The sequence below is a fragment of the Leptodactylus fuscus genome, chromosome 4, assembly GCF_031893055.1.
Source record: "Leptodactylus fuscus isolate aLepFus1 chromosome 4, aLepFus1.hap2, whole genome shotgun sequence".
Classification (NCBI taxonomy): domain Eukaryota; kingdom Metazoa; phylum Chordata; class Amphibia; order Anura; family Leptodactylidae; genus Leptodactylus; species Leptodactylus fuscus.
In genome coordinates, this window is record NC_134268.1 from 203511351 (window position 1) to 203533446 (window position 22096).

Here is a 22096-nt window from a genome sequence, read left to right on the forward strand (position 1 = left end):
ATGAATGCCCTTTATACTTTAGAAGAGCAATCAGCCATTACATTACATGTGGGAGCACAAAGGGGCCCATTCTGAGTGTGGGGACGTTGAGGGTGCTATTGTACTACATCCAGGAGCAATGAGGAGGCATTATACTACCTGTGGAGGGAACCATTATACTACCTGTGGAGGGAACCATTATACTACATGTGGAGGGAACCATTATACTACATGTGGAGGGAACCATTATACTACATGTGGAGGGAACCATTATACTACATGTCGAGGGGTCCATTATACTACATGTGGAGGGGTCCATTATACTACATGTGGAGGGAACTATTATACTACATGTGGAGGGAACTATTATACTACATGCGAAGGGAACCATTATACTGTATGTGGAGGGACCCATTATACTATTTGTGGAGGGAACCATTATACTACATCTGGAGGGGTCCATTATACTACATCTGGAGGAGTACATTATACTACATCTGGAGGAGTACATTATACTACATGTGGAGGGGTCCATTATAATACTTGTGGAGGGGTCCATTATACTACATGTGGAGGGAACTATTATACTACATGTGGAGGGAACTATTATACTACATGCGAAGGGAACCATTATACTGTATGTGGAGGGACCCATTATACTATTTGTGGAGGGAACCATTATACTACATCTGGAGGGGTCCATTATACTACATCTGGAGGAGTACATTATACTACATGTGGAGGGGTCCATTATAATACTTGTGGAGGGGTCCATTATTATACTTGTGGAGGGGTCCATTATACTACATGTGGAGAGGTCCATTATACTACATGTGGAGGGGTCCATTATACTACATGTAGAGGGGTCCATTATACTACTTGTGGAGGGGTCCATTATACTACATGTTGGGGCACTGAAGGGACCACTAACTAACTTTTGTCGGAGGCTCCAAATGAACCCTTATTTTGTGAACACTTACAGGTGATGGTTACTTTGGGGGTACTTGGTTGGGACATTTTTTCACTATGGAATACTTTGTTTGAAACGGTTGCGTAATACTGCTGGCAGACCAGGCGGCACCTAACATGTATATGGGGGATCCTAATAATGTCATGTAGTGTTTTTTGTAGGTTCCGCACAGTGTACAATTATCGTCTTGGGGTACTTTGATGCCTGGTCATTTGAGTTTGGTTAGAGGACACCTACCATGCCTATAGGGAGCACTGTATATAAATATGAGTTAATATGAGCCTCATTATATTTTCCTATTTTCGCACTCCCCGTGTTGGTCCTCTTATTGTATAATAACCATGTCATTTCGTGCAGGATATCTATCCCCTTTACACTGCAGAAGTAATACATTGCTATGACCTTGCAAAGGCCATTGATCTAGATTTACACATTCAGGTTCTGTCCAGGGAATTATTCTGCTGCATGATCTATCATCTGTCCTATTATTCTAATGCTGCGGGATATTATATTTTCTTTCCCTGAAGAAGGACCACAGATAGAATAGACCATATAGACCAACCTTATATCCCCACTGAGCATTGATGGCTTTCTCCATCTTCTAGGCATATGTGGACATATTGCTGAGTACTGAGTAAATGAGGCCGGCTTGTATGATGGATCTTGACATATTTATAGATATAGCAGAGTGGAATATTTCCTTTGTTTAGGTGAGTCTGCATCATTTGGACATCACCATAATACTTTGCTTAAGGCTATTGTATTACGTGTATCTGCAGCCCATGGAAAATCACACATAACACATTGCTATTAGAGATGGACGAACCTGCCAAGATTAGTTTTGTGGATTTTTTTTTGTGATAACCATCCAAAAATTGCACTTAGAAATCATCTTCTAGAAAGTTGGTTCCCATAAAGTAGATGGTCAGTATTCATCTGGTGCAGATTAATAAGCTATACCATTGAAATGAATTGGATGCAACTCTAGACCTTATTTGCATGACCATTCCATTTTTAGTGAACCTTGATTTACGTGAAAAATGGGCATATATGTCTTTTTTTTTTTATGACCATTTTGCATCCGTTCCATATTCATTTGTCCGTTTGGTGACATTTGTATTACAAGTTGCATAGTAAAGCCTGTAATAGAAATGAATGTCATTCACGCCTGGGAGCCTTCAATAGAGTCCTGGCTGTCATAGCAAGGGTTTCACAGCCCCGGAACCCCAACAAATGGCAGTGCCCATGCACCTCTTGGAAAATGTTTGCAAACAATTCTGCCGCCAAATTTCAATACCAGGTATCCACCATAATAGTACGGCGGATGTCAGGAGTGGGTTAAAAGGAGTATGTCACTAGAATCCAGCATATCACCCCAACCTGAGATAGAAGTGTTCTCCCCTTGTGAATCGCTGCCTCCATTCCCAAGACCTCACTGTTTTTGTAAACATGCAAATGAACTCTTTGGAGTAATAAGGGCGTTGCCATTGCTCCAAACTAGTAAGCAGTATTTCCCTCATTGCTCCAAAGGGTGCTTTGACAAAAATATTGATATCTCAGGAATGGAGGCAGCAATTCAGAAGGGAAAAACACTATTAGTCAGTGGCGTAACTAGGAATGGCGGGGCTCCCTTGGCGAACTTTTAACATGCCCCCCCCAACCGACGCCGAAGACCTCGGCCGACCCCCTTCTCCGCACTCTATTATTATTACCCTTAGTAAGCCCTGCACACAGTATTATGTCCATTAGTGGCCCCTGCACACAGTATTATCCCCCATAGTGGCCCCTGCACACAGTATTATCCCCCATAGTGGCCCCTGCACACAGTATTATGTCCATTAGTGGCCCCTGCACACAGTATTATGTCCATTAGTGGCCCCTGCACACAGTATTATGTCCATTAGTGGCCCCTGCACACAGTATTATCCCCCATAACTTTTCAGACCCCAGAGTATAATAATCGGAGACCCGGGGGGAATAAAAACATAAAAAAATTACTGTTTCTTACCTGTCCCCCGGCTCCTACGCTGTCTTCTCCACTGCTGTCCTTCTTCAATGACGTCGGACGTCACATGACTAGGGAAGCAGGCCGGGTTCATGTGACGTCAGACAAGTAGGAAGGAGGCCTGGCAGGATCGTGGAGAGGTGAGTAACAGGTTTTGTTATGTACCCTTACCTCTCCCGGTCCGCCGATCATTGTACTCGGGGGTCTGCAAAGACCCCCTAGTATAATGATAGTATTTGTAGGGCCCGCGGTGTCCCTCACCGATCCCGGCCCAGCCAGGATCGGCAAGTAAATAGGGCCCATAATGGCCTATTAAAAAAAAAAAAAAAAAAACGCAGCGGTAGCGGCTGTCACCGGGCCTCCTAATGGCCCGGGCCCTGTGGCAGCCGCCTCTGCTGCCTCTGCGGTAGTTACGCCCCTGCTATTAGTATCAGCTGACCCTAGTCCGGATTCTGGTGAGAGACTCCCTTTAAATTTTATCGGGTCCAGAATCGCCCCCAGCCAGGGGTCTTGATAATAGGGTTGAGCCAATCTTGAGATTTCAGGATCGATTTCAAAATCCAATTTCCAATCGTTTTCCAGCCGATCTTGATCGTGATCGTGAAATTTTCTCGATCGCCAATCCGATCTTTTCCGATCTCGATCGCTCAACCCTACCTGATAATTCCTTATTATGCTTAGAGGTTTCTATTGTAGTGTCACTTCTGCACAATAATCCTTCTGTAAGATACAAGTGCATCAGTAATGACGGATTTCAGTAGGGCAGCCATTGTTGTCATGGGCAGGAGTGATAGATAAACGCTATTTATTCCCCTGCAATGTTTCATGAGTCATACGATTAATTCAGTCAGGCTTAATTCTTAAATTGATTCTGACCTTATTTTGCTGAATGAACTGACAATTCTGCGTATTGTGATGTTTTCCTATAGCATGAGAAATGTGTTTCCATGGCAGCCTGTCCCAGGTAAAATGATTCCATAACCTTGGTCTTACACGACTTTGTATCCGAGCTATTGATATTTGCCTGGTTATACAGGGCGATGGTGACTAATGAACTGTCCTAAAATGTCCATACCTATATTAATAAAAACATGAGATCCCGGCATGCAATGCAACAGAAAGAGAGTCATTAAGATTTATCTACTCACAGAAGGCTATTCCTAAGGCTCTGTTCACACAAATAGAAAAATCAGCCAAGGGATGGCCATCACCGCTGCACTAAAGTCAATCCTATGGGCCTATTTATATGGTGTGAATGGTCCATAATAAACTAGGATTATTTTTTGACCAGTTTCACAGAACACTCAATAGATTCAAGGCTATAGTTATAAGTAAGCGATGTATGACTTTTGGAGCGATCAGGATTGGAAAAGATCGGATCCCGATCGGCGATCGAGCAAATTTTCACGATCGCGATAGGCTACAAAATGATCGGAAATCGGAGTTTGAAATCTCGAGATCGGCTCAGCCCTTAAAGTGACTTTTCCAATAGAGAAGCATTGACTAGGGTTGAGCGATCGGGAAAGATCGGACCCCAATTGGCGATTGAGCAAATTTCACGATCGGGATCGGCTGCAAAATGATCAGAAATCAGATTTGAAAATCGATCCTGAAATATCAAGATCAACTCAACCCTAGTGAGGACCTACAAGCTCCATGCAGGTATTGTCCTTGACTGGATTCGAACCTAAGACTAGAGATGGGCGAATCTCCCAAGATTGGTTTAGTTTCGGATTTGGGTGGCTTGGGTGCCAGATTAGTTTTTAGTGCAGATGAGCGAACAGTGAAATATAAGAGATTTGATATCCCTTTCGAGTAGAGCCTCAATATTCGACTACTCGATCGAATATCGAATCCCATTATAGTCTATGGGAAAAAATGCTCGTTTCAGGGGAAACCACTATTCGACTAAAGGAGAGTCACCAAGTCCACAAATAGCAGGAGGAGAGTGTTTAGGAGGAGCGCTGTGCAGTTAAAGCGCACGGACCCATTATAGTCTATGGGGTCCATGCGCTTTAACTGCACAGCGCTTGCAGTTGCGCTGATAAAAAAGTAAGCTCCCTCGTAACCGCAAGCTGCCAGCTCTCCCGACTAGCAAAGACGAGCCTGCGGCAAATCAACGCTGGTTCTGCAGCAGGCTCGTCCTTGCTAGTCGGGAGAGCTGGCAGCTTGCTGTTACGAGGGAGCTTACTTTTTCTCATAGGAATGAATTGACCAGCGTTGATTGGGCAGTGTATAGCATTTGGCCAATCAACGCTGGTTCTGCTGGAGGCTTGTCTGTGAGGAGGCGGAGTCTAAGATCAGACCATAATGGAGACTGCTGTGGTCCGATCTTAGACTCCACCTCCTCAGGGAAGAGCCTCTGGCAGAACCAGCGTTCATTGGTCGAATGCTGTACACTGGCCAATCAATGCTGGTCAATTCATTCCTATGAGAAAAAGTAAGCTCCCTCGTAACAGCAAGCTGCCAGCTCTCCCGAGTAGCAAGGATGAGCCTGCTGCAGAACCAGCGTTGACTTGCCAGTAGCTATACACTCAGCCAATCAACGCTGGTTCTGAATCGAATATTTACTGTGAATAGCTAGTAGTATTCGATCGAGTACGACTATTTCGAATACCGTAGTATTCGATCGAATACCTACTCGATTGAGTACTACTTGCTCATCTCTAGTTTTTAGTCAAACAAGTTTGCATAGAACCGGGAACAAAATTATCATACTCTGAGATCTCTTCAGTTCTAAGAGTATAAAAGGTGGAGGCCCCAGGTGTAAAAAATAAAAAAAAACGTTTATGCTCACCTTCCCTCACCTCTTTTTGGGCATCCTCCAGTGCTCTCTCTCTTTCTTCTCACTGACATCATGCACCTGGGGTCACCGCTGAGGCTAGTGATTGGGTCTTACCCATGACATGGATATGCCAATTGTATTGACTTCATGATGCTCAACATGTCCATGTCACCACTATGGCTCGATCACAGGCCTCAGTGGTGATCCCGGGTGCATAACATTATCAGGAGACCCCTGGAAACTGCGAGTAGGCCCAAATCATATTTTCAGGGGGGGTTTTTTACCCTCCCCAGGGCCTCCATCTAGTATACTCTGGGATCTGAAGAAACCCTAGAGTATAATAATTTACCACAATGCGTGTCATGGTGGCCATTATAATTCATGTCAGGGTGGCCATTATAGTTCATGTCGAGGTGGCCATTATAGTTCATGTCGGGGTGGCCATTTTAATTCGCCCAAGAGAAATCCCCAATTTTTCATCTTAGTTAAACCAAACAATTTTGGATATGGAGATCGAACCCAGTTCATGACAAACCCATGTCTACCTGCAATCCAACAGTGCCAACCACCGGGCCACCATGCTGCCCACATTCGTGTATAAAACCCATTCAGCCTTGCCACAGACAAGACATTACCATGCACAGGAGACTGCGCCAAACACTCAACAACAACCAATGCTCCAACTAACATGTATTTACCCCAAACACTTCAATGCTAATGAAGTGATGGAGACAGGACATGATGTAAACTTTGTGGGTCCGTGCTAGTAGTACAAACACATGTCCATAATATACATATCACCCTAAGGTCCCTCAATCTAGCCCATAGACAACCAATTACAACTGATGTCTTAAAAAGGCCAAAACAACCAATATTGGTTGTGACTAACTTTAGTTGATGGTTGACTGTAGGGATGAACATTCGTAGGTTTATGTACCAACTGTCATTCACAAAATGTTCAAAATCTATCACTTCAGAAGTCTAAAATCTACCACGTATGAGCAGTTTATGATTTGCCATGTTATTCTGCCTTAGGACTAGTCTATTTTCACATCCATACGACTTATTTATACACTGCCTTAAGCGAGTGATCATATAAAACACCTAATAGAAGGAATTTATAACAGACCCTTAAGTATACAGGGAGTATTAAAAGAGTAATAGTACATGGCATTACATGAAAAGCTGCAGATGGATATGAGATCTAATGTGCTCAAAGATATTGTGTGTAGCCTTCAGTTTCTGGGTGGTTTTCTCTCCTATACATGCTAGTTTTCTTTATATGACTGTGCTGAGTGGGTGGGTGGGATCTAGATGATGTAGAGTTGTGTGCTGGGCTCTGAACAGTCAGCTGCCTCCTCTCCCCTCCGCAACGTGATTCCACCTCTCCAACTTTCCTCTCTTTTGCACCTTGTTTCCAACTCCTCCACCATTCCTTTCTTCTACACCTTGATTCCAACCCTTCACCTTTCCTCTATTCTACACCTTGATTTCACCCCTCCACATTTCCTTTCCTCTACATCTTGACTCAATCTCTTCCACATTTCCTATCTTCTGCACCTTGACTCAACCTCATCCACATTTCATATCTTCTGCACCTTGAATCAACCTCATCCACATTATCTATCTTCTGCACCTTGAATCAACCTCATCCACATTTCCTATCTTCTGTACCTTGAATCAACCTCATCCACATTTCCTATCTTCTGCACCTTGACTCAACCTCATCCACATTTCCTATCTTCTGCACTTGAATCTACCTCATCCACATTTCCTATCTTCTGCACCTTGAATCAACCTCATCCACATTTCCTATCTTCTGCACTTGAATCTACCTCATCCACATTTCCTCTCTTCTAAACCTTGAATCAACCTCATCCACATTTCCTATCTTTTGCACCTTGAATCAACCTCATCCACATTTCCTATCTTCTGCACCTTGAATCTACCTCATCCACATTTTCTATCTTCTGCACCTTGAATCAACCTCATCCACATTTCCTATCTTCTGCACCTTGACTCAACCTCATCCACATTTCATATCTTCTGTACCTTGAATCAACCTCATCCACATTTCCTATCTTCTGTACCTTGAATCAACCTCATCCACATTTCCTATCTTCTGCACCTTGACTCAACCTCATCCACATTTCCTATCTTCTGCACCTTGACTCAACCTCATCCACATTTCCTCTCTTCTAAACCTTGAATCAACCTCATCCACATTTCCTATCTTTTGCACCTTGAATCAACCTCATCCACATTTCCTCTCTTCTGCACCTTGATTCTTTTAGATTCTAGACTTGAGTATTGTGAACAGTAGCAGATAGTAAAAAGAAAACTGCAGGCTGCTAGCTTTATTTAGGTTGCTGCATTGGTTCACATGTACAATAGGTTTGCTTTAATATCTTATTTAAAGGGGTTTCTCATGGATGAGATTATAGCCTATCCACAGGATATGCCTTAAATATCTGATAGATGCAAGTCCAACTCCCACCTCTGGAACCTACATCTATCTCTCAAATGGAGCTGTGCTGTACTGCAGATCCCTCACAGTAGGTGTTTCTGTATGGAGAGAAGGTACAAAGACCTTTCTAATGATCTTTTTCTCCTAGGCCTGTGGTCGTGAAGGGGACGATTCTTTACTGTAAGAGCAGTGAGATTATGGCTCTCGCTGACACATAATCTTCTTGAAAGGTTAAATATTACAGGTTATGGAATTTGATTTTTAAAGATGACAAGTTGATCCAGGGTTTTATACTGATTGACAGATTTGGAGTCAGAAAGGGAATTTTTCCCCTGACATAGAGCAATTGGTACAAGCCTTATGGGTTTTGTGCCTTCCTCTGGATAAACACTGTATCATTATAGGTTGGGCTTGATGGACCTGTGTCTTCTTCCAACCTACTATGTCACTCTGAGGAAAGAAACCTTCATAGTTTGAGTCTACATTCAACACCAACTGATCACAATGTAACGATATATTATTGCGTAAAATTGGAAAACCCCTTTAGATTTTTCAGATACTCCGAACAAAAAATGTCTTCTTTCAAGTGTTCTTACCTTTGAACTGTTGTGTTGACATCTGTGAGTACCAGAAAACCATCCATCATTCGAGCATTGATCAATGTCCGTTTTCTGAAGATTGACATCCACTTTGAGGACTCCCCTGCAAAATTATAATATATGAACTTTAAAAGAAAGCCAACTGTATAAAACTTAGCATCCCTTTAAGACAGACAGCATGCAGCAGGATAGCTGTGGTCACAGAGACTAGCGTTATTGCATATGGCTATGTTCACAGATGTTTTGTGGCTTTTGTTGCTGACCCTGAACGTCCGTTGTGTGTTTGTGACCTGAATAAAGAATCCGAATTTACACTATCATCCTGTGAGAGCGCAGTCCTTGGTGATTCCTGTGGGATCTCTTAATTGTCCTGGTACCTATCTATCTGAAGGGCTGGGTTGATAAGTTGGATTCTGTTGACCCTTATCTATCTATCTATCTATCTATCTATCTATCTATCTCCTATCTATCTATCTCCTATCTATCTATCTATCTATCTATCTATCTATCTATCTATCTATCTATCTATCTCCTATCTATCTATCTATCTATCTATCTATCTCCTATCTATCTATCTATCTATCTCCTATCTATCTATCTATCTATCTATCTATCTATCTATCTATCTCCTATCTATCTATCTCCTATCTATCTATCTATCTATCTATCTATCTCCTATCTATCTCCTATCTATCTATCTATCTCCTATCTATCTATCTATCTATCTATCTATCTATCTATCTATCTATCTATCTATCTATCTCCTATCTATCTATCTATCTATCTATCTATCTATCTCCTATCTATCTATCTATCTATCTATCTCCTATCTATCTCCTATCTATCTATTTATCTCCTATCTATCTATCTATCTATCTATCTATCTATCTATCTATCTATCTATCTCTCCTATCTATCTATCTATCTATCTCCTATCTATCTATCTATCTCCTATCTATCTATCTATCTATCTATCTATCTATCTATCTATCTATCATCTATCCATCTATCTATCTATCTATCTATCATCTATCTATCCATCCATCCCTCTATTATCTATCTATCTATCTATCTATCTATCTATCATCTATCTATCTATCTATCTATCTATCTATCTATCTAAAGGGCTATGTTGATATGTTGGGTTCTAATGATTGAATCCCTTTAAATGCGGACATGTATAAGTTCTCTATTGGTGGATGATGGGCTCTTGGAATCAGAATATTGAGTTTTATATATACAGAGTATATTTACATGTTTAAGCAGTATAGGGATTTAGAACATACTGGCACTTTAAAAATAAAGTAGAACAATCCTGTCATCTTTATAGAAGTTGCCCTTTTAAAACACCCACCAGGATTATGTACATTGACGGAGTGCGCGCTGCATTATATTAAACGTTCACAAACTAAAATTGTGAAGTTGCCATGGGGACTGACAATAAACTGCATCATTACACATCTGATGATAGAAGTTACTGTATCTCCAACTTGTCAGGAGATTCATCATTTGTCTTCTCTAATCTAAGCAAGTATGTTCTGAAATACGCACATAATGCCAAAACTTGTGCTCAGAAATGCAAATCTATACGACGCGGTAAGGAAAGAAATAATACCCATAAATAAGAGAAAATAAATTAGAGTGGTTGTCCGGGAATTGGATAAACCAGTGTGGAGGTCGTGGGGGGGGGGGGGTAACATAAAAAACAGTCCCCAGCACTCCATTGTTTGCCACGGGTGGTGTTGTTCAGTCTGACGAATCTTGTTCTGCACCCAACATGACCGATGGCACCATCAGTGATCATAGTGGTGGCTAGTAAGGAACTAGTATTATAAGTAGTGAAGGGGCCACAACAGTCAGTTCTTGGGAGCCCCAGGGTAGGACCCAAGCCAATCTTCCATTAATGACCAAACCTAAGGATAGGTCATCAATTGGTAAACCTGGAAAACCTCTTTATGTTGGACATAGAACAAGACATACATAATGATTGGGCAAAGAATAATGGGGCTGTCTTTATGGTACATACAGCTACTGTACATGTACAACAGATAAGCTCATTGGATTCATTACAAATTTTCCAAAAATTTCAGGTTTGAGTGAACCCATAACTTTTGAGGTTTACCATCTACAAATCACTTTTATACTCTAGGGGCTCTTCAGACCCCAAAGTATATTAAGCAGAACTTTCCCTCACCTCTCCTGGGCTCCCTCAGTCATCTTCCAGCCTCTTCTGGCCTCCTGGATGATGTTAAAGGCCCGACTGGACTCCCTTATGTCCAGTCAAAGGCACCAACATCATGACCCTTACATCATGATGTTAGCATGCTCCAAGAAAATGCTAAGATCCAATCAGAGACCTTGGTGGTTCCTAGGGTCTGTGACATCACCCAGGAGGCTGGAAGAGGCTGGAGAAACAACACAGGTGGATGAACCTCAAGGATATTCGCAAAACTAATCTTTCAAGGTTCGCTCATCTCTAATACATAGAAAGTCTGTGCCTAGTTTAAGGAAGTTTGTAACCAATTCATTTTAGAATAGCAAGACCAGGCCAAACCACTGATATTTGACATTGTACTTATATTGGCATCCAGTTTTGATATTCCGAATGTAAGAGCTATCCGGTGACAGAAAGATACAATATACTGCGGACCCATTCCTTCCACACTTTCCAAGTCCTTCCATAGTTATTACAGTTGAAAAAAAGACTTAACTCCATCAAGTCAACCAAAGGATCGGAAAGGGCATGGCTGAAGGACCAGTGAAGAAAATAAGTATTCTATACATTTCCATGAGCATCAATGCTATTTTGCTATATAAAGGCATTTAATTCTTTTTTTTAAAGCTGTGACCAGTTCCTGGGTAGGCTATTCCACAGATTGATAGTCATTGTCACCTCTTGAAATTAAACCTTCTTTTCTTCAGAAGGAGATAAGTGCTTCCTTGTCTTTGGAGGGGTGCTACATGGAACCGTTTATCCCCATATTTCTTGTATGGGTCATTTATATATTGATACTAGCAGTACCTGCGACTTCGTCCGCGGCAGCGTTCCCGCTTTGCGCGACCCACCTGCAGCGCGGGCTCTGGCCCCCCCATTGCGTCCCTTTTCCAACCTCTCTCCCCCGACCCCCTTTCCACCACCCCCCGCAACCCCGGCCCCCTTTCCATCACCCCTCCTCTACAACCCCGGCCCTCTTTCCTCTCCTGCGACTCCGGCCCCCTTCCCCCCCACCTGCGACCCCGGTGTCGGCCCCCTTTGCATCCCCTGCACAACCTGGCCCCCCCCGTGACCCCGGTTCCCTCTCCACCCCCCCATACCCTGTCCCACTTTACAGGAAGCCTTCCTACCCCCCCTCCGCGACCCCAACCCCTTTAGAACCCCCCCCCCCCCTGCCACGACCTCCTTTACAGTAAACCCGCCACCCCCGTGACCACGAACTCCCCTCCCCACCTCCAAGCCTCGGCCTTCTCCTCCCCACCCTCTGTGCCCCTAGTGTGATGGTGTGCTTAGGGTCTGCAGTCTGCAGGCCATGCATGCCATGCTAGGGGAAGACGGCGGCTTGGGGAAGTGTGTCCCAGTCACTCCTTCAGTTTCCCACCCCCGGGGCCCCGGAGAAATTACTTCTCCAGGCCGGGCAGCGGGCTCCACCGATGGCTGCCTGCTGTGTCCTCCGCATACGCGACACCATCTTCTTCCTGTCGCTCCGTGTCCGGCTTGTGCGTCTATAGCTCTGCCCCCTCTGTAGCGCACAGTGTCCATCGCCCCACATGTGACGCGAACCTATCAGAGGCCACCTGAAAGAGCCAAGCTGACGTCATCTGAGGTCCCGCAGCAGAGCCGGAGCAGACTTTCGCCGGTAACGTTTGGGATTTCGGTGGCTGGAGCGGTAGCCTTTCGATCCTTCCTGGTGGCCATCTAGGTATGTGTGAAATCTCACGCCATTCCGTTCAGCGGTTTGGGCGTGATTGAGGAACAAACATCCAAACACACAAACCCACAAACATCCAAACTCACATACTTTCACCTTTATAATATTAGTAGGATAGGTTCTCAAGACTAAACAAATTTTACTCCTTTAATCTTTCCTAATCAATGAGCTCCTCCATGCCCCTTATTAGCTTTGTGGTCCTTCTTTGTCCCTTTGCCACCTCTACAAACTGGTGCCCATGTCACATGGAGTTTATTTTTTAACTCAGCCCTCTTCACTTTTCAGCCCAATGGACACTCAGTGGCTGTTGGACTCTGTTGGGGAGTACAAGCCAAACTTCAGAAGGCCCTCTTTAGTTTATAACCCACTTTCCTTAAAAGTTAGACTTGACTCTGGGTACAGATCACCAAACTCAACAATACATCTAATTTATTTTTGTCTTTATCAGGGACTCAGCTCTAACGAAGTGCCATATGGTCTGCACAGCACAGTATGATATAGCTGAGACTCCCTGAGCAAAATCTGTTGACACATATATTGATGACTAAAAAACACACACAAGAGCTTGTGGCAAACACGTTTCATCTGTTACACGGTAGAAAATAATTTGTCTATTTTATCCTCAAAAACCCATGACTTGTCTAATGAGTTCACCGCACAGAAAATACAACATACATGGAGATAAGAGGATATCGTAGCCAAGAAGTGGACTGTAAGAAATTGTCATGCTTGTAGGGTTCTACAAACAAGACCAGGGACATAGCTATATAGAGTAGAGAGGTAATAGTTGCTTCTGAGCCCTGGTGTCCGAGAGGACACAATGGTCTATGCCTTTGGAAGACTGTTAAGCAGAAGATATGGACTCACTGTTTCACTAAACTGGTTCAACTTGGGGCATTGTCCACGTGATATTCACCCTTTAAGTCCCAAACAAGGATCTCAACTTCACTGCAGGACACCACCAGGTTGCTTAAGGCTTAGTGCCAGTATTAGTGACATCTGACCCAGGCAGATGAAATGACACCAGATCATGACACAGAAAGGAAGAGGCAGAAACATGGTCAGTAAACTAGTAAAGGTCAGGGCAGGCAGAGTTTGTTCATCACAATAATCCAAAATAATAATCCAAAATAATTAAAAATAATTTTTTATACATTTCTTAAAACCATATAATAAGATTAGAGATGAGCGAACACTAAAATGTCCAAGGTTATAGTTAATGGGGGGAAATGCTCATTTCAGGGGTATGCAACATTCGATAAAATGGCGTCTTCCGGCTGGAATTCACTCTGCCTAGGCCGGATGCCTGGCAGAGTGATTCAGAGCTGGAAGACGCCGCGGGGACCCTGCACGGAGAAGACTTCTAAAGGTAAGAGAAGAACCAGCATTGATTGGCAGAATGTATAGCATTCTGCCAATCAACGCTGGTTCTGCATCGAACCTTAAACTTTGAACAGCTAGTAGTGTTCGATCGAGTACGAGTATTTTGAATACTGTAGTATTCGATCGAACACCTACTCGATCGAACACTACTCGCTCATCTCTAAATAAGATATATCACTTTCTAATCTGTTTTTATTTTCAGATTGTATATTTTTCTATTCTATTTTCTGTACATGCTTATGGGGCGGCCTCCATTCAATGGTATATTTATAACATAGTCATGGCCATAAGAAGCAATGGACTGGAGTAGATGGGAGAGTTTTCTAGACATGTTCTGTGCAGGGAGGTAGAACAGATAAACTGTGACATTATTTATTGTCAATAGTGAATCCAATGATGGGTCACCAAGGGTGTTATCTTCTATTGTGATCCTGTATGTGTTCTTTGTGATCTAAGTGATGTGACAGCTACAATCCTCTACAGAATTGGTATCAATCTTAATGACTAAGTGTTAGATTTAGTGGCCAGATTTTTTAGTGACCAGAATGGGTTTTTTTATTAAATATAGACCGTGACATGAAAAATTAAAAATTAAGCATGAAAATTATAATTATAGTTATAATTATTAATAATAATAATAATAAATAATAATAATAAAAATGGACCCGTTTTGGTGAAACATTCCCATTCCCTATTATTTTCTATCCCATTCATGTAAGAATCCCAGATATCCAGAACTTATTGAAGCTTCTCTCTTCATTGCCTCCCTAATGGATGAATAAGGAGCACAGTTACTCTAAAATGGCTGACCTTGCAGTGCGATTACACCGGCGATCACTATTCAGCTCCAGATAGCAGCCACCCAGCTGACTTTGGGGATATTTACAGCCTAAGCTCATTTGCAAACATGTCCCTACTTCTGAAAATCTAATTAAATAACTGGAACCCCCTGTTGATCTTGACAGAAGAAATCAATCATGGTAGAAAGGTAAGTGTCTGCACTGTGTTCTAATAACTATGTAGATAGAGCTTCCTATTGTTCCCATCTGAATGTGTCAGTGTCAAAGCAAAGAACAAAACCAAATACTGTCTAGAAAGACTGACACGGCCTCATGAATTCCTTCCACGTCCACCTTTTAAACAGGGGCTGCATTTTGATGACCTTGTCTAAGGCTTTAGTGATATAACATGGGGGTCTCGTCTGCGAATTGCTCTTATATCATTGATCAGATGTTCTCCTAAAACTGGAATTATAAAGGACCTGTCACCAGGACTAAAAAACTCAATGACATACATCATCTGATCGGTGCTGTCACTACGAGGATTTTGGTGTCTTATATATCCAAAACTGTTCAGCCGTTCTAAAGATATAAGCCCTGTTAGTGTAGATGTAGATTAGGGTCTACTGACCAAGTGGGTGGTAACAGTCTGGTTTCTCTGATGGCAGGGTCTCTGGAGGCAGTGTTACCACCCACTTGGCTAATTACTAAATGAATAAAGGAATGATGTTACACCTAGGCATTATTATGTCCTGGTAAAGTAATGAAGGAGAATTCAGTTTTCCATATCCCCTTTCCATCATCCATAGTCAATGATTTCATCCTAGGTCTCAATAGATCTTAGGCCCCCCTTGGGATGGGGGGCCCTATAGGAGAGGCCATGTCTGCTACTATGGAAGTTATACCCATGCATCAGGATGGCAATCTCCATGTGCCCAGTCTTTATAATACAGTCAGTATTTAGCTACATATATGCAATATAACATCAACCATGGAATACCAGTTCCATGTATCCGCATCTTTTCCGCCTACAATGACTATTTACAGTATAAAATATGCAAATCTATTCTCCAGGATGTAATAAGGAGAACAGCGCCTCTGTATGCCGCCCTCTAGAGGGCAGCCTCCTTAACATCATGCATGACTCAGTTAATAAGTCTACTATCATGATGCGGATTTAATTGCCAAATTAGTATTTCTATTCCAAAAGGAACAGATTCCCAGCTATGGACAGCGCTGTTTCGGTCTTTTGGACCTCCTTAGCATAGCGCAGGGATACTGATTTGGCAGAGTGAGAGTGTATGGGATACAATACATTGCATATGACTGCATAGCAAGATTGTTTGGGTTTTTTTTGCAACAACTCAACATAAAAGAGAATTTTCATATTGGAAAAGGTCAGAAAAAAAGCATTGCATTTCCATTATCAGCTCTCGGCACCAAACGTGTCCATGGTTCACAGGGACCAAGGCAATGAACCTACTATGGAATCATCAGGGACTTGATGCTACAGATTTCTTGAGTCACCAGGGACTCTGCTCACTATGTCTTAATAGTTCATCTAGTGCTGAGAACTAACAATACCAATGGGTCACTGATAATACTAACTGTATGTTATTTCCCATATATTTTGAGGAATTTTTGGTATCTTCTAAATTTTCTATATCACTATAGTTTTAAAAAAATTCTGAAATCTTGGCTTTTTCACTCCAACCACTGAGTCTCATAATAAGATTACTTTTCCTGTTCTGTAGAGATCACTTCCCAGCAATCCTGTTATCTTCACCGACAGGACTGCTAAGACTATCATTCTGATCATCTCCTCCCTTTCCCTGCACAATGACCCCTATACAGGTCACAGATAGCGATGGTCAAATCTCAGGAGATTTGTTTAGCAAATATTCACAAGGTTTGCCTGTAAGTTAAGTTTTGGAACAAACTTGTTCAGTCCCAATTTGTCCATTTTCCTGCTGAAAAGCAAATTACAGAATACAATGTAATCACTTCCAGAGCAACGGTGAACTCTATTAGAGATGAGCGAGTACTGTTCGGATCAGCCGATCCGAACAGCACGCTCCATAGAAATGAATGGATGCACCTGGTACTTCCGCTTTGATGGTGGCCGGCCGCTTAACCCCCCGCGTGCCGGCTACGTCCATTCATTTCTATGCGAGCGTGCTGTTTGGATTGGCTGATCTGAACAGTACTCGCTCATCTCTAAACTCTATACATTAAGGCGGTCCATCAGTGATTGGACCCCTGGAGTTCAAGACCCCCAGAGGGTCTAATAAATACAGTAGGTAGACCTGTGTCCAAAAATACCCAGTCTACAAAAAAAAAAAAAATCTCGTATAGTCAATACCATAGCAGGGAAAAAAAAATCAAAAGATCCAAACCACCATTTTGTTTCAATTGAATAAAAAGCAATGACAGAATAGAAATTCCCTAAAGTACACAAAAAATAGCCTTATACAGCTCCATACATGAAAATATAAAAAAGTTATGGGGGTCAAAGCACAGCCACTCCAAGATAAATTTTTTTTGTGCAAATTTTTGGATTTTTTAAGGGTTAAAAACATTAATAAAACGATATAAATTTGGTATCACCAAACTCGTACCGACCTATAAAATACAGGTGATATTTCATTTTGGTTGCATAATGAATTCAGTTCCAATGCAGTTTTTCTCCAATTCTACCCCATTCTGAATTTTTTCCAGCTTCCCAGTATATTGTACAGAATAATAAATGGTACTGTTATGAAGGACAATTTGTCCCGCAAACATTAGGCTCTCATCTGACTTCGTGAGCTGACAAATAAAAAAGTTATGTGGTTTGGAAGTCGTGGTGTCAAAAATTGAAGCTCGAATAATGCCTCTGACGTTAAGGGGTTAAAAATGAAACCAGAGGAAAAAAGAAAAAGTCCTCAGTGCGAATACTGCAACCCAGTCTCCAACAGAGATGTGAACATAGCCTTAGTGTTGTGATAACCTGACCACAATAAGGACATCATGGCTGGAGGACACTACATGTATGAGAAGATAACCCGGACACAGTAAGGACATCATGGCTGGTTATCAGGACGACACTACATGTATGAGAAGATAACCCGACCACAATAAGGACATCATGGCTGGTTATCAGGAGGACACTGCATGTATGAGAAGATAACCTGACCACAATAAGGACATCATGGCTGGTTATCAGGAGGACACTGCATGTATGAGAAGATAACCTGGACACAATAAGGACATCATGGCTGGTTATCAGGAGGACACTACATGTATGAGAAGATAAACTGGACACAATAAGGACATCATGGCTGGTTACCAGGAGGACACTACATGTATGAGAAGACAACCCAGACACAATAAGGACATCATGGCTGGTTATCAAGAGAGGACACTACATGTATGAGAAGATAACCCGGACACAATAAGGACATCATGGCTGGTTATCAGGAGGACACTACATGTATGAGAAGATAACCCAGACACAATAAGGACATGATGGCTGGTTATCAGGAGGACACTACATGTATGAGGAGATAACCCGGACACAATAAGGACATCATGGCTGGTTATCAGGAGGACACTACATGTATGAGGAGATAACCCGACCACAATCAGGACATCATGGCTGGTTATCAAGAGAGGACACTACATGTATGAGCAGATAACCCGACCACAATCAGGACATCATGGCTGGTTATCAAGAGAGGACACTACATGTATGAGAAGATAACCCGGACACAATAAGGACATCATGGCTGGTTATCAGGAGGACACTACATGTATGAGAAGATAACCCAGACACAATAAGGACATGATGGCTGGTTATCAGGAGGACACTACATGTATGAGAAGATAACCCAGACACAATAAGGACATGATGGCTGGTTATCAGGAGGACACTACATGTATGAGAAGATAACCCGGACACAATAAGGACATCATAGCTGGTTATCAGGAGGAGACACTACATGTATGAGACCAGACCATAAAAAGTTCCTGCATTCATGGCCATATCCACTGGTAACCGATTGAAACAAAAAAGGTCACCACTAAGATGGTTAGAGGAAGATCCTTCATGGTTTGTATCCATTGGCCACCTAACAGGCACCAGTACAAAGACTCTAAAACCAAGAACTGACCTTGGATTTTGTGTATTTTTGTGTGATCTGTGACAGTGGGCACCATGGATTGCACACTACCACGCAACTATGGTTAGGGCTAGAAAAGTGTTGAGTGGGATTTTATATTAGCCACATCAGTAATAATGGCTCCAGAAGGGATATCAAGGACATAGACTTGTTCATGTAGTTCTTTTGTACTATAACAGTTTGGAGGAGAAGGACATAGCAACTTACAGTGGTCTCAAACTAACGGGACAATTATTTTAATTGGTAAACCATTATTTTCTATTTTAATAGATACAGCTCTCCTATCTAAGATCTTATTCTTTATAATGATACACATAGTTGGACCGATGCATTTGAGCACTGATCCAGTTTTTGGACAATAAGGTCACATAACCCAATGAGCTTTTATTTGTACTGTTTTGCTTGAATAAGTTGTTTAATGGTACAATAATATTAAGTTCCCAGCCTAAAATATATTATATAATAAATTAGGCCAATTGGATTCTACGGAGAGGAAATCTGTCCCATTAGATTAAAGGAAATGTATCATCAGATTACTTATTGTTCAATCTATAGTGCCGGAGGCTGGCAGGCGTCGGCATTGCTTCGCACCTTCACCACCGGCTGCCAGCATCTGGTCTTTGCCTGGGTGCCAGGTCTTGTCTCCACCTTCTATCTTTCTGCACTGGCCCTTTAAGAAACAACAAAATCATATGTGCATTATGCAAATAAACAGAGTATTTAGCCCAATATTCGATCCCTAACCATTAACCGTTAAAGGTTATTTAAGGCACCAGATTGGGGTGCAAGGTGTCTGATCATAAAGGTTTCCAGTGTCCCTACAAATAAGCTTTTGATTAAGTTTATCTGCTCATTTCCTAACCTCTGCCTGGATACCCCTATCTGAATCTGTGCCACCTATCTTGACCTCTACAACCAAAGAAATCCACCTGCCCTGACCCTGGCTAGTCCACTGACCACAGTCCTAGACTGTTCCTTTGATGCCATGCATCAGTGTTTATTGAGCCAGTTCAGGCCCCACTAAACTTGGACTTCTCCTAAGTCATGAGGTAGTGACCTACTGGTTCTAGCTATAACCAGATCCAGATCCCCATTTGGAGGTTAAAGGGTTAAAACTAGGCATTCACTTAGAGAACACGCTAAAGACTAACCCAAGTTGAACCATTTTAGTGGCAAAGTATGTTCACACTCTCTGTGTTACAAAACCACATTTTTATGGTTCATGTATTTAAAAGAAAAATAATAATTTTCATGTTTCATGTTTTCATTTAATTTTTCATGTCATTATCTATATAAAAATGCAAGCTTACACTTCCTGTCCTGTAGAGATCACTTAATAGAAAATATCTAATTTATATTACAGACAGAATAATAGTGACAGCTTTCTTCGGCGAGGTACAAAATCAAATAACAAAAACAGTCCTTACTTCAGGATACAAAGAAGGTAAGTCCACAAGGTTTGCTCACCAACACACAAGGTGATTTCTAGAGCTTTCTCCTCCAGACACACACACAGGGCAGTGTGTACAACAGGATTCTCCTACAAGAGACGCTCACACCCCCTTCCCATGGGCAACCTCAGTTCTTTAATAGCTGACCACTTGGGTCAGCCAGCAAAATCAGGACTGGAGTATAGGCCTGGGTTTGCAACAATACCTACATCCCAATCCCATACTCCAGCCAGTGACCTTGTAGACACCAGCCACCTCAGTGGAAGATACCTGACATCTATAACTTTTCCTTCTGCCTGTCTACAATAGATAGATATATAGATGGATAGATAGATAGATAGATAGATAGATAGATAGATAGATAGATAGATAGATAGATAGGAGATAGATAGATAGATAGATAGATAGATAGATAGATGCACTATTCACAATAAGTGATAATCATAGATCACCACCCCATACTCATGGTTGTCATACATGTAGTGTCCTCCTGATAACCAGCCATGATGTCCTTATTGTGTCCGGGTTATCTTCCCATACATGTAGATAACCAGCCATGATGTCCTTATTGTGTCCGGGTTATCTTCTCATACATATAGTGTCCTCCTGATAACCAGCCATGATGTCTTTATTGTGTCTGGGTTATCTTCTCATATATGTAGTGTCCTCCTGATAACCAGCCATGATGTCCTTATTGTGTCCGGGTTATCTTCTCATACATGTAGTGTCCTCCTGATAACCAGCCATGATGTCCTTATTGTGTCCGGGTTATCTTCTCATACATGTAGTGTCCTGATAACCAGCCATGATGTCCTTATTGTGTCCAGGTTATCTTTTCATACATGTAGTGTCCTCCTAATAACCAGCCATGATGTCCTTATTATGTCCAGGTTATCTTCTCATATATGTAGTTTCCTCCTGATAACCAGCCATGATGTCCTTATTGTGTCCGGGTTATCTTCTCATATATGTAGTGTCCCCTCCTGATAACCAGCCATGATGTCCTTATTGTGTCCGGGTTATCTTCTCATACATGTAGTGTCCTCCTGATAACCAGTCATGATGTATTATTATCTTCTCATACATGTAGTGTCCTCCTGATAACCAGCCATGATGTCCTTATTGTGGTCAGGTTATCTTCTCATACATGCAGTGTCCTCCTGATAACCAGCCATGATGTCCTTATTGTGTCCGGGTTATCTTCTCATACATGTAGTGTCCTCCTGATAACCAGCCATGATGTATTATTATCTTCTCATACATGTAGTGTCCTCCTGATAACCAGCCATGATGTCCTTATTGTGGTCAGGTTATCTTCTCATACATGTAGTGTCCTCCTGATAACTAGCCATGATGTCCTTATTGTGTCCGGGTTATCTTCTCATACATGTAGTGTCCTCCTGATAACCAGCCATGATGTCCTTATTGTGTCCGGGTTATCTTCTCATACATGTAGTGTCCTCCTGATAACCAGCCATGATGTCCTTATTGTGTCCGGGGTATCTTCTCATACATGTAGTGTCCTCCTGATAACCAGCCATGATGTCCTTATTGTGGTCAGGTTATCTTCTCATACATGTAGTGTCCTCCTG

General features: G+C 42.1%; 1 protein-coding gene across 1 annotated transcript in view; it reads right to left on the minus strand.

The window, feature by feature from the left end:
- The window catches only part of GPR158 (G protein-coupled receptor 158), a 194559-nt gene that overhangs the window by 149807 nt on the left and 22656 nt on the right, over positions 1–22096 (minus strand). Inside the window, exon 2 of the mRNA XM_075271687.1 lies at positions 8803–8908. Within this exon, the coding sequence (XP_075127788.1) occupies positions 8803–8908 (106 nt within the window). The remainder of the gene's footprint in view (positions 1–8802; positions 8909–22096) is intronic.